At 35.2% G+C, this 14,781-nt stretch overlaps 1 protein-coding gene across 3 annotated transcripts in view; it reads right to left on the bottom strand.

Annotated features, from left to right (window-relative positions):
- Positions 1–7,023, bottom strand: part of LOC132177468 (serine/threonine-protein kinase ATR) — a 29,182-nt gene extending 22,159 nt beyond the window's left edge. For 2 of the 3 annotated variants that reach the window (XM_059589807.1, XM_059589815.1), the window contains exons 1-9: positions 6,774–7,023; positions 5,930–6,074; positions 5,723–5,835; positions 5,171–5,505; positions 4,888–5,012; positions 4,168–4,312; positions 3,439–4,017; positions 3,281–3,356; positions 2,464–2,779 (exon numbers count right to left, since the gene is read on the bottom strand). In XM_059589807.1, coding sequence (XP_059445790.1) covers positions 2,464–2,779; positions 3,281–3,356; positions 3,439–4,017; positions 4,168–4,312; positions 4,888–5,012; positions 5,171–5,505; positions 5,723–5,835; positions 5,930–6,074; positions 6,774–6,930 — 1,991 coding nt within the window. In that variant the 5' untranslated portion in view covers positions 6,931–7,023. Of the gene's footprint in view, positions 1–2,463; positions 2,780–3,280; positions 3,357–3,438; positions 4,018–4,167; positions 4,313–4,887; positions 5,013–5,170; positions 5,506–5,722; positions 5,836–5,929; positions 6,075–6,773 lie in introns of those variants that run through there. The other variant, XM_059589824.1, reaches the window with a different exon arrangement.
- Positions 7,024–14,781: the final 7,758 nt, after the last annotated feature.

Raw genomic sequence — 14,781 nt, 5'->3', positions numbered from 1 at the left:
GGTGGTAATCTGGTGACTTGGAAAAGTAAGAAACAGACGGTGGTGGCACGGTTGAGTGATGAGGCAGAATACAGGGCTACGTCTAATACTGCTAGTGAATTGACGTGGTTACAACATTTCCTACAGGAGATTGGATTCACCGCTCCTACTCCTATCCCGTTATTTTGTGATAATCAAGCCGCTATACATATTGCATCTAACTCCGTTTTTCATGAAAGAACTAAGCATATTGAGGTCGATTGCCACTTTGTTCGAGATAAGATACTCAGCAGAGATATATCTACACCATTTGTGAAGTCTGGAGATCAACTAGCTGATATGTTTACAAAGTCCTTGTGTCGAAAGAAGTTAGAGTTTATTTGTTCCAAGCTGGGCTTATATGATATATATGCTCCAGCTTGAGGGGGAGTGTTAGATGAGCATATTAGGGTTAATATATTATATGGGGTATTTTGGTCTTTGTACTCAATGTTACCTTAGTTATATATATGAAGTATGAGAGGAGAAGGCTACGTGAAAAAAACATACAGCCTCTTCTTTCTTCTCTTTCCATGCAAACCCTAAATCCCTCTAACAAAAACATCCAAAAAAATTATATGGAAGGTGATCCTTGCCTACAAATGATTTCAATAAAAAATAAAAAATAAAAAAACCGATTTAGTACTTGTACGAAGGATTTTCAAGATGCCAATATCAAATCTCTGTCTAAACAGAAAAAATTAGTGCATGAGATACAAACGTGCCTTTTATGCAGCCAAAACTAAATCTAGTTCCTTTATCTAAGCATATAAGCATCACAATCTACAATATCAAGTCTCTTACTAGCACCAGCTACTTCTTATTAACTTGACTTTCATAAAACTAATGTACAACCAATCAAGACATGAAAACTACATTGTGCACTTGACAAGTGAACCTGGCCAGGCCTGAATAATGTGAGCTACAATGTACAAGAACAGAAAAGGACATGCCACTTAAATGGAGAATTTCAAATAAGCCAAGCTAGAACAGCTGCATAATTAATTGTATTCAGCTCATTCCAATCCTAATCATCACAAGAACCATGACTTATGGGACCTACATCTTGTTCACTATATGATAGTCACTCCATCCATACAAGACAAGAAGATTTAATGCAAACTCTTTGGGTAGACTGATTATCACCATAAATTCCTAAGGTATCAATATGGACTGCAAAAGATTCAGACAATGAATTATTAGAAGTTGTTCAAAACTTATTTACATGTCAACTTAAGTATACTGACAAATTATCAAATGAGATCAACCTGCACACACTCCTATATATGTATGTGTATCCAAATAGATATATTTTATTCAATCGCCACTTATTTCAAAAACTTAACCTGATAGAAAATAGTAAATTTAATTATTTAATTTTCACTTTAACACATCCCACACATGTGGGCTCAAACTTCCTCTCAACAAGTGAGGCCCAACACGTGGAATATTAAGTGAAATGAGGGGTGAATTACAAAGTCAGGTTCAAGCTCATGATCTTTGCTCTGATAACATGATAAATTATCATTTATCTTAAAAGCTTAAGCTAATAGGAAATATTGAATTTAACAATTTAATTTATACTTTAACACTCTCTCAAACTCCGGCACACGTGCAATATTCCAAGTGATATCTAATTATTCTTAAGCTTTCAAGACAAGTGGTGGTTTAAGGGACATCAGAGCAAAGGTCCTGAACTCAAACCTTGTCTTCGTAATTTACCTCTCATTTCAATTAAATATTTAACGTGTTGAACCTCATTTGTTGAGGGGGAGTTTGAGCCCACAAGTAAAAAAAAAAAAAAAAAAGTGTTAGAATATTAAATAAATGATTAAATTTATCGTTTCCCATTGGTTAAACCTTTTATGATAAATTGTGATTTAACACATTTCATTCCTTTCACTTTAGTATGCCATTGTTTCCATGTTAATGCATCCATCGGTAGTATAAAACCCAACCACCTTGGGGTCTGACTCTTGTGCATATATGCATACTCTTGACCTAATCACCCCTAACTTGTAGCATAATTCTTATTCCTAAGTTAACTTGTAGCATAATTCTTATTCCTAAGTTAATAATGTTCAGCCTTAAAAAGCTTATTCTTAGTTTGAGTAAATTAAGCTTGTAGAAATTTAAGCATTCCTTCTTGGTTCTACTTTCCCAGTCAGTCAACAGTATACTAGTTATGTTGTTCAATTTTATGGACAAAAAGAAAAAAGAACAAAAAAAAGTTTCAAGAAAGAAGAAACATGTCATGAATGAATACAATTCCGTCAATGAAGCCTTCAGCCAAAAACTTCACATTGTGTGATCTCCTTAATCTATCCCAAGTCTTGTGACTCACAGTCAAGAAATGACAAAAGCAATCAAACATATACTGATCATATATGAAAAACATGTAATAACAAAAACAGGTCAAATAAATAACTTCAACAGTTCACTTACTCCACCCTTCTGAATATATGTGTCAGTACACCGAGACCAGACCAGAAGACAATCACTGGCATAGAAACGACAGCTTCAAGTCTAACTTCTTCAACTTCATCACGAAGACTCAAATCCAAGACTTCAAGACCAATTTCAGTTTTTAAGCTAGAACCAAGCTTGGATGCAACTTGAACTGATATACATTTTGTTTTCCATGTATTTTGAGGTTCAGTAATCAAAAGAGAATGAGACCAGGGAAGCTTTAGTACCATAGATAAAAGGTCTGCACTATTATCTGTAATTTTGAAAAGCTTGTTCTCCATAAGCGGGGTACCTTGTAGAGAATATATAGTTGGCATTAAGTCACAGATGACAGAATAGCAGCAAAGTAGAAACATGTAGCAAATTTCCAGAGGATGGGCAGTAAATGGAAGAGAAGATCTGAAATTTTCACAGCAGTAAATAGTCTTCTCACTCCAAAACCTATAGAAGAGAACTATCAAATTTTATACATATCTTACTCTCAAGTTTTTGTATAAGATCTATTGTCAAAGCACATCAGCATTGTTTGATGAAATGCATTTCATGATTTCAACCTTTTTATGATCAACTTTTTGAGCACGTGCAAATTATGAGCTCAGTAAAGCCTTTGTTAACAGCACATATACTAGAAAGCAGCAAATGGTAAAATTAAAAGAAGTTCACTTCCTTCATCTAAGAGATATTTAGAAACTGTCATCAAAATTAAGAATTTTTAAGAACTAGAACCAAGATAATATATACAATACAAACAAGGTTGGTGCAGCCTTGATGAAGGTTAAGTTTGTTGCCTTACTTTGCAAAAGCAATATGCTGTGAATTCCCTCCAGGTAAATGGAAACTTCACGCGTCATTGAATTCTCTTGCTTTGCCTATGTGATGTAAATCTCAGTTAATAATAGGGTAAACTGTAGTGAGTTTATGAGAAGAGTTTGCTCATTTAAGCCTACCTACCAGCTCGCATATCCTGGGAATCCATGCATACATCTGTTGAAAAATGAAGATTGACAGATTGGTATCTGGGAATCTAGAGAAGGCAATGCAAAGCATGCTAAGAGCCGTCAATGCAACATGTGGACTTAAAGTATCAGTTCCAGCATCAGGAGAGTTAAGATACTTAACAAACGAAAGAAGTGATTCATGCATATCATTTGCATATTTGTCTTCTCTTTCACGAGTAACTATGCAAGTGTGCTTGCTCTGCACCTGAACATTAGCATCAGATGCCGTAATTTCATTATCTAACTTCTGACGTTTGACCTTGAAAGTATCCACATCTGAAATAGGCCTCTTTTCTCCAACCCTCAAGTTTTCAATTGATTTATCACTTGACGTTAATAAATCTAGAGCACTACAATTTGTTGCTCTCCCCCCAACACTATCAAGACCAAGAATTGACAAAGCTACTCGAAAGCAATCTATCAGTAGAAAGCACGGTTCTGGAAAACAAAGTGCACGAATAAGAGATTCTGGCCTCCAGACATGAGGGGGGCAAATTTTAGCAATCCTGATGTACGCATTACACAATGCAACCTGGATAAAAACATAAGTCTAGAATTAGAAATTATTATTAAGTCTCCCGAAACAATTCAATCCCTCAGATTTATCAGGTACCCAAAAATAAGAAAAATGCCTCACAAGAATAACTAAGCTTGACTAATAACAACATTTTTCAAAGTTAACCTTAAGCTCCTGGCTTTTGGTTCTCCACAGTGACTGAAGAAAAACACTGACTAAATCTGCAGCTGTTAGCTTGACAACATCATCAGCACACCTAGAGTGTAGTGCATGAAGGCAACCACCCAGGGACGAATCATAAGCCATATTTCTGCAATGTAAGCCTAACATTAGGGAACTAGGGGAAACTAAGCAAATAATACAGTTTGAATAACTCCTTTCATCCTCTTCCAAAAAGATCACATGGAAAGTAATATTTCTCAAGACTAGAAAGAATAGTCAAAACTTATCAATAAAAAGAATAGTCAAAAACAGCTGATTTCTAGCAGCCATATTTGACAGATACATAAAATGTTTCTAGGAGAACAAGAAAAACAATCCAATGCAGCAGAATATCAACATTACAAGAATATACTGGTAGCTGAATGGCCTACCAGACAATTAGATATACCAGTTCTAGTTTATATAACCATTAGAGTCCAACCATTGAGATAGTAACAATTTGAATAAATTTGACCTCCTACAAAAGCAAAATATATCAACCATGGCAAAGCAATTAAGACAATCATAAAGAATATTAACTCCTATATACAGTATCATAAATGTTATAAAAGCAAAATATTGACTTAGAGTTTCATCCATTTAAGTGATTTCACATGCAACATTAAAGCTTAATGATAAGAGTTCTACCAGCCAAGAACAAGTTTCAAACATCTGAGCACATACCTGAATACAGGAAGCCCCTCTTTGTCCTCGCTTAATATGGTGGATATTGACTGGATTAAGTTTTGATATGAAAGAATATCATAATTTATCACTGATCCAATGTTGCGTGCAAAGTCAAAACATGCCTTCCACAGAATTTCAATTATCAGGCAAGTGTATTATAAGGATACCATGAATCACATATATAAACAAAATGAGACAATATTAGACCAACAATAGCATCAACAAGCTCACAAGTTGAATGATATACTAACAGAAAGAATTCATAGCTCTTGCCACCTACCATTTGCAAATCAGCGTCACCATAACATATAAGAGAACATGCAGAAGAAACAAATGGCCCATGGATTAGTCCTTCAACATACAAAGTTCCTTCAGTTAAGCATCGACTGAGAAGCTTAATGATCCAGGTCACAAAAGGTCGCCACCTCCTTTTTCCCGTAAGATTAATCATAATTCCAATGCCATCAGTTGGTTTATTACTTTCCGGAAGATCTCCGAGATGATCAGGATCACTAAAAATTCCCGTAAAGGACTCACAGAAACACTTTAAATTCAAACAAGTCGATTCTGTGATATTTGAACTGTCAGCAGAGAGCAAAGCCACGTACAAAAGATCTGTATGACGAGAAAGGCAAATAAATTATCTTTGTTATATACTTTTGGCAATTTTAATGCCTAGCAAATGTTCAATCCAGACTATCATATGATTAGATCAATATGGGAGACACATACCACAAAACCAATTAAGACCCATAAAACAAGTAAAAGGAGCATTCCTACTAGCATCTTTATTAGGATTAAAAAAAAAGGTTCAAAAAGAACTTTTTAATACCTTCAACAACTAACATGGAATCAACGAAAAATTGTCGGTACGCATCTCGTGCTCCACTACGAAGCAAGGATAAAAGGGATCCAATGGTCTCGAAAATTACTCCATGTCGAAAGCTGAAATCATGAATTCAAAAAGAATGAGCAATACACAAAGTAACATTATAAAAGTTCTACACCAAACAGCCAAAACTTCACAAAATTTACTAACCGAAAGGCAGGTTCCGCAAAGAAAGGCAGTACTCGACCGACCACAGGTAAAACTGCGCTAGCCTTCCCATGGTAAAAGACTCCAGGAAAATTCCTTGCAGTGTGGGAGATTAGCTTCAATACAGCTATAACTTCTCTCTCATTGGCTGCAAATAAATTAAAATTAAATTAAAATATTCAACCTTGAATTTGAATCTTTTACACAAAACCTTGTTTCTCATTCTCTCACTGTCTCTCTCCTTTTTTTCTTTTTCTTTGCATATTTTCTCAGTTTCAACTAAAATTATTAGCAATGTGAGGGATTAGATTCAATGTAGCTAAAAATTCTCTCATTCACTGCAAAATAATAAGAAGTTTAAAAATTATATTAAAATCTTCAACCTAGAATTTAAATCTTTTACACAAAAATAAACTTTCTTTTCATTTTTATTTGTTGTACATTTGCTCAGTTTCAACTAAAACTCCTTGTAGTGCAAGAGATTAGATTCATCACAGCTATAACTTCACTCTCATTCGCTGCAAGTAAAAAAAGATCAAATTAAAATTTTGTATCTGTTTTTTTTTTCTTCTAACATCTGCTCAGTTTCAACTAAAATAATAAAATTCCTAGCAGTGTGAGCGATGAGCTTCAATACAGCTATAACTTCTCTCTCATCCGCGGCAAATAAAAAATAAAATTAAACTAAAATCCCTTCTTTTTGGAACATTCGCTAAGTTTCAACTAATTAGCTCAAATAGTGAAGCAGACACTTTCGAGTTGATGGAAATGACATTCGTTTTCCTTTCTTTTATTCATTTTCTCGGGAACCAAACAGAGACAAGAAAAGTCGGGAGTGAGAGGGTACCGGAGGGAGAGGGGACGACGTAGGCGTGGAGGAGGTTGGGGAGGACGGCGCGGAATCTGGTCTCCAAAGCGACGTCGTCTCCGATGTGTGTAGGAGTCGACGAGGTCGCAGCTATGCGCTCTCGTAGCTCGTGTACCAGGCTCGACAGGTTCGCCATGCCCACTCATGCCCCTCTCTCTCTCTCTCTCTCTCTCTCTCTTCCCTCCCAATTTCGAACCTGTGTTATTAGACAACAGTAGGGGATAGTGCTTGCCAGGCAACTGAGCCGTGGGCCCACGTGAGAGCATCGAGCATTCGAGCCCAAACCCCTCTACTTGGAAAACCAAAAGAACTCAAAAAAATATATATATAATACAAAAACAAAAGGAGAAATAAAAGAGCAAGAAGCATGGTTGAAACAATTTAATTTAGGGTGGAAGAAAATTATCTTTGTTTTGTATCCCACGACTACTGCTTTGATCAAAATTTACATTTAAATTATGATAAATTCATGTTTGATAACAATTCATGGGCATTAATGATAAGCCATATTTTGTGGTAAATGATTGGATTTGAACCCATTACATTAAAAAAAATTGATTAACAAGACAAATAAATGTAATGAATACGTTTTGTTACACATTGTAAAATATGAATGAACCCATAACACACTTCATGTTTTTGTCACACCACACTATTAAGCTGCAGACAGCCTATTTTAGCTAAAAAAAATATGCTTCATTACAAATATCATTTCACATTTTTAATACGATCCAAATAGCGAGAATCAGTTTTCCTAAAAAACATTTTCATCTAAAAACACACTAAGATTAGGGATAAAAACTCAGTCCCAGTTCTCGGTTAGTGGCCAAAACGGACAACCAAAATCGGGGTATCCAATTTTTGATTTTTGAAAACTGGAACCGGGTATTCAATAACCGACTGATTTCGGTTGGTACCTAGTTATTCGGACTGGGTAACCTGTTTTTTTAATTTTTTTGCATTTTGGGCTTACTTTAGATATTTGGCCTAATTTTAGGAATTAATTTAACCATTTTGTGCCCATTTAAAAAATAATAAAAATTAAAAATTAAAAAAAAAAGCCTTAAAATGCCCTAAAATTACATTTTAAAAGCTTACCTAATACATGAGATTAAACATCTACATATACAACATATATGATATATCAACCGATTCAACTACAAATCTCATTCTTATGAGATTAAACACTAAATAGTAAATATTAACATGTCAAAAATAACCTAAAGAAGTGATTTACGATTTTTGTGAACCCTTGACTTAAAAAAAAATAATAAATATACTGACTTCGAATATATATATATACCCGGTTACCTGGTTATAACCTGTTATTTAAAAACCCCAAAACCAGTAACCGGAACCGGGTACCCCAGTTACCAGTTTTTTCCAACGAGTTTTCCGGTTTTTTAGGTTCCGGTTTCCTTTTTTTTTTACACCCCTAACTAAGATAATCAACCAAAAGTTGTTTGTTGTATCTTTTGCATAAAAACCTCTTTTGCCCTCTTACTTCTTTTTTTTTTTCCTGAAGGGTAAGAGGGTGACCAAAGTGTAAATTTTTTTTTTTTTTTTTTTGTTGACATGTCAACACAAATGAAGGGAGATAGAGAATTCAAACTAGTGATTAGATACGTTGAGTAACTTTACATATTACTCACTTTTTAATGGGGGTGTAAAAACAAAACCGAGAAACCAGTTTAAAACCGGTTGGGAAAAACTGGTAACCGAGGTGCCCAGTTCCAGTTACCGGTTTTGGGTTTTTTAAATACCTAGTTATAACCGAGTAACCGGGTATATATATATATTCGAATTTAGTATATTTATTATTATTTTTTATTCTAGGGTTCACGTAAATCACTTCTCTAGTTCTCTTCTCTTCTTCATTTCTTCTAAACACAAACAGTCAGACACTCAAACAGACATAGACTAATTGTTTAGGGCATTTTATCTCATGTATCTACTAATGTAGTTTATGTAGATGTAGTTTAATCTCATGTATTATATAAGCTTTTAAAATGAAATTTTAGCGCATTTTAAGGCTAATTGTTTTTTTTTTTTTAATGGGCACAAAATGGTTAAATTAAGCCCAAAAATTAGGTCAAATACCTAAAAAAAAATGCAAAAAAAAAAAAGGGTTACCCAGGTCCAGAAGGCTATAACCCCTACAATAGAAAAGGCAAAGTAGAACCCTACGGCAGCACCACCATTTTCTGAGGTAAACTCTTTCTCTATCCGTTATTTTTCTGTCCAGTGGGGGAAAGCTTGTGTTTGACTCATTTTAGCTTTGAATGGTAACAAATTTTGTACTATGCTTGATTTTACAATTTAAGCTGGTTTTTGAAGTGTAAGAATAGATTATTCTAGTTTATACCCTTAATAAACATCATTATCATCTATATATTTGACCTTCTACCTTCACATCATAGACGTCTAGAAAATTTTACTATATTTTAGTACTGTATCTCATACAGTGTGTCATGTCAGAGGCATTTTGATTGCAGATATATAGGCATAAATTCCCTCATAGACCAGCCAGCCCAACCCATAAAGCTCCCTACAGCCCAACCCAGCCTAAGCCCCCACAACCCAGCCCAGCCCAATCCCCCACAGCCCATCCCCCAACAACCTAGCCTAGCCCATTCTTAAAACCCTAAAGAAATAGTAGTTAGTTCTCAACAAGGGCGAAACCAGAACTTTGAGTGGGGGGGGAGGGGGGATGAAAAGAAAAAACAAGAAGACATTTTATAACTTACTGAAATGCACTTCGTCTAATGAGCTATTCAAACTCTAGTCAAATTTTCGCTAAAAATCCACCTTTTTAATTTTTATTTTTAATTTTTTAATTTTGGAAGCCACTTTTTAAATACACCAAATATCAAATGAACCATTTTTCAAGATAAATGGCGTGTGGATTCATTTATTCCTAATTTATTTTGCTCTATCAGAATACACAAATAACAATACGATTATTTAACCACATATTATAACTAGCCCAAAACGGTGTGCGGCATTCCAAATTGACGCGAGAGACATACAATAAATGGAAGAAGAAAATTATGAAAAATAGACCAACCAGAGCTTATATTTTTTATATGAAACAACAAAAGGTTTGAGCAAACGTGTGGAGTGTGAAAATAAATATAGTTTTATTGACTTTTCAATATTTTCACTTCTTTGTGCAGTGTGAACACTGTAAAATGATCATGAGAAAGGATTTGACTTAAAGGAGGCTTCAACCTGTCCTTTAAGAGGTGAAAAAGTCATTTGGGGGGACAAAAACTGAACTAGAAGAGGTATTAGTAGAGTTACTAGTAGTTTTGAGGGAGTTTTAAAAATCTTTGGGGGGACGAGTGCACATACGTAGGTCCGCCTCTGGTTCTCAAACAAGAACCCTACAGCCCCTACACCAGAAAAAGGCAAAGAAGAACCCTATGGCAGCACCACCATTTTCTGAGGTAAACTCTTTCTCTATCTGTTGTTTTTCTGTCCATTGGGGGAAAGCTTGTGTTTGACTCCTTTCAACTTCAAATGGTAACAAGTTTTGTACTATGTCTGATTTTACAATTTAAGCTGGTTTTTAAGGTGTAGGCATAGATTATTCTAGTTTATACCCTTAATAAACATAAACATCATTATCTTCTATATATTTGACCTCGCATCTTCACATCATAGACATCTGAAAAATTTTACTTTGTTTTAGTTCTGTATCTCATACAGTGTGTCATGTCAGAGCCATTTTTATGTGTCATGTCAGAGCCATTTTTATTGCAGATATATAGGCATAAATATCCTTACAGCCTAGCCCAGCCCATAAATCCCCTCATAGCCCATCCAGCCCAACCTATAAAGCTCCCTATAGCCCAACCCAACCTAACCCCCCATAACCAAGCCCAACCCAATCCCACACAGCCCAGCGCAGCTTTAAACCCTAAAGAAATAGTAGTTAGTTCTCAAACAAGAACCCTACTGCCCCTATAGTAGAAAAGGCAAAGAAGAACCCTACGACAACACCACTATTTTCTGAGATAAACTCTTTCTCTATCTGTTGTTTTTCTGTCTATTTGGGGAAAGCTTGTGTTTGAGTCATTTCAACTTCGAATCGTAACAAGTTTTGCAATATGCATGATTTTACAATTTAAGCTGGTTTTTGAGGTGTAGACATAGATTATTCTAGTTTATACCCTTAATAAACATCATTGTCTTCTATATATTTGACCTCGTACCTTCACATCATAGACGTTTGGAAAATTTTACTCTGTTTTAGTACTGTATCTCATACAATGTTTCATGTCAGAGGCATTTTGATTTCAGATATATAGGCATAGATCCCCTCACAGCCCAGCCCAGCCCAGCCCATAAATCTCCTCACAACCCAGCCAGTCCAACCCATAAAGCTCCACACAACCCAGCCCAGCACAACCCAATCCCGTACAGCCCAACCTAGCCCATCCCCCAACAGCCCAGCCCAGCTCAGCCCAGCCTTAAAACCCTAAAGAAATAGTAGTTAGTTCTCAAACAAGAACCCTACAGTCCTTATAGCAGAAAAGGCAAAGAAGAACCCTACGGCAGCACCACCATTTTCTGAGGTAAACTATTTCTCTATTTGTTATTTTATGTCCAGTGGGGGAAAACTTGTGTTTGACTCATTTCAGCTTCGAATGGTAACAAATTTTGTATAAGGCCTAATTTTACAATTTAAGCTAGTTTTTGAGGTGTAGGCATAGATTATTCTAGTTTATACCCTTAATAAACATCCTTCTCTTCTAAATATTTGACCTCGTACCTTCACATCATAGACGTCTGGAAAATTTTACTTTGTTTTAGTACCGTATCTCATACACTGTGTCATGTCAGAGACATTTTGATTGCAGATATATAAGCATAAATCCCCTTATAGCCCAGCATAGTCCATAAATCCCCTCACAACCCAGCCAGCCCAACCCATAAATTAAAGCTTCCCACAGCCTAGCCCAGCCCAACCCCCCACAACCCACCCCAGCCTTAAAACCCTAAAGAAATAGTAGTTAGTTCTCAAACAAGAACCCTGCAGGCTCCGGATAATCGGGTACCAACTAGAATCGGCCGGTTATTGTATAACCGGTTAACCGGATACCTGTTTTCAGTTCCGGTTTTCAAAAATAAAAAACGGGGTACTCCAGTGACGGTTGCCGGTTTTGGCCAATAACCGGAAACCGGGACCAGGTTTTCCCCCCTAGTTCTATCACACGCCTAGGTAACATGGCCTTCCAATATACATGTCTCAATTCTGCAACCTTATTTGATAATTTGAATTAATGTGATTAGCGCATGATTATATGTTGTTTTAAAATTGCATCCCCGAGTAGTTATATTTGGAAACCATTTTCATTTGACCATTTACCAAACTATGAAACGCTATCACATACACATAAAAACACACACATGTTTCTCAGGTGATGCATGTTGTAAAATTGTCGGTTGTTAAATTGAGAATTTTTTTTTTAGAAAAAAAAAAAAAAAAAAAACCCTCTATATCGAGGTAGAGTATAATATTGATAATGTTAAATAAGGATGACTATAAAAGTGGAAATCTAGAGTTCATGTGGTGACTATTCCCTTCCCCATCCTTCCCCACTACCAATCCTATCTATTTCTATCACTTACAGACTATAATATGGTTATGAACTTTATGTTGACATGCAGAGTTGAAAACTAAATGCAGGGAATCAATGGTTATTTGTATTTTATTTGTGGAAACCTAGAAGGAATGAAGTTTATTCATGTTGACATTCAGAGTTGAAAACTAAATGCAGGGAATCAATGGTTATTTGTATTTTCTTTGTGGAAACTAAGAATAAATGAAGTTTATTCTTAGTGATAGTCAATTATTTTTTCAATTTTATTATATGGAAAGTAGTATGGCTCATAAAACATATTGTGAAAGGCCATGGAATCCAAATCAAGCATTATGGGTTTCTCCCTTCATTGTTATTCCCTTCCATATAATTGTTTCTTCAAATTCTTCTTCTTCCTTTCTTTCCCTCCTCCAAAATATTCTCTATGGAAATGAGAGACTATTATCTCCAAATTTACTTATGGACATAAACAATGTAAGTGAAGGCTATTTATTTTACAATGGATGTTTTGGTTTCTCATGATACATCCATAATGTATCTCTTTCAATATACAATTCCTATAATTTTTTTTTTTCCTACCAAGAGGCCATTCCTTGGTGTTGTAGCTTCTAGAATTGCAACTAAATCCTCTGAATTTGGTTCTGTTACTACGTTCTAACAATAGTACGACATGGTCGCTGACTTGGTATTTTTTATGGATCTGTTCAAATTTAATCAACCAATTAACCAATCTTCTAGAGGTAGAATGTATCTAATAATTTAATATCTTTATTCATCTGTTTATATTGTTCTCCTCAAGTACCGACAAGTGGTTGATAGGAGAAAATTAGTTAATGTATGTTCTAGTAGCTTTTGATGTGATCCCTAAGGATTTGGAAAATTTACTAGGCCTAAAAAGTACTTTTAGTAGTGAGTAACTAGGCCAAAACTATATCAATCAAGAGTATCACATCAAACCATATTTGCTACAACACTTTTACCATATTTTCTAATCTTCATTTTTTTTTTCTGCAGACCATGCTTTGTTCAGTTCACCAATTTTGTTCAAAATTACTTAGCTGCTTGTTTGGCTTTGTTCTAATGGTTCTCATAGTTAGTCATTCTTCTAGTTCTTATGCTAACTTGATGGTCTATGATGTCCTCTCTTTAATGATGCCTTATTTTTGGTTTTCAGGTCCATCATTTGTTGGATGATATCGATCCAAAGTTGATCAACAAGTTTGTTTTGAGGACATATTCACTTTTTCTCAACTGTTTTCCATTTACACCGAATTGTCATCCTGTGACTGAAGTTACATATGCATTTTCTAATGGACAGCAATTGATCTTTGTAAGAATTTTCTGTTTCACTGCTCTCATTGTCTTGATATGGATGGCCAACCACACGTAATCTTGCAGAATTTCTGGTTTTCTACTCGTGCTGATTCTACTTGTTAAATATTGCAGGATGAACGGACCAGGGCCTACGAGAAGTTGGTTGATTTTAAGGGGATAGCTAATGAGTTGGGTTGTTGTGCTCTGGACTGCCTAAAAATTTTAGGCAAACTGCACAGCCTTGATTTCATCTAGCATTCGAGTCAGTTTTTTTGTAGATTATTATTCATTTTGCTTATTGTATACTTTTAATTAGGGGTGAAAATGCGGATGCGGATGTGGATAATAGCAATATTCGCATCCGCAAAATGCGAATAATGGTTTTTGATAACCGCATCCGCATTCGCATCCACATTATGTGATTACTATTCGCATCCGCGCGGTTAATGCGGATAAGAAATGCAGATATTATCCGCTATCTGCATTTGAGGTAATGAGTGTCTTAAAACTTCAAGTTGGCATTCACTAATTATTGCTTCTAGCAAATAATAAATAAATTATTTATACTTGAAAACTATTATTCATATCACACTTGCTAATCATTTTGCTAATAAAATTTTCATCACATGTATTATATTTAGCTTCCAGTAAATCTATAGTTGGTGACAAGAAAAAATATTTTAAATAAGAGAATTTAGATATAAACTCCTTAGGTCAACGTGTAAATCTATAGTTGGTGACAAGAAAAAATATTTTAAATAAGAGAATTTAGATATAAACTCCTTAGGTCAACGTGCCTTTATTAAAAACTCCCTAGGTATTTTTTTTCTTTCAGAAATTTAGTCCTTGGGTCAATCGGAACTACAAGAAACTCTCTACCGTTAAAATTTTTTAACACCCATTAGGGCCACTCAAAACTCCCCGTTTTACCTGATTAAAATATTAATTTTAAAAGTTAAATCTAAAAAAAAATAAATAAAAAAATTGAAGGGTGGCCACCCCCCCAACCCTTATGGGGTGGTTTGCCCACCCCTGGGGTGGCTTGCGGCCACCCCCAGGTGGTT

This window comes from Corylus avellana, chromosome ca1, assembly GCF_901000735.1.
Source record: "Corylus avellana chromosome ca1, CavTom2PMs-1.0".
Classification (NCBI taxonomy): Eukaryota; Viridiplantae; Streptophyta; class Magnoliopsida; order Fagales; family Betulaceae; genus Corylus; species Corylus avellana.
This window is presented reverse-complemented; position numbering and strand designations above follow the sequence as displayed.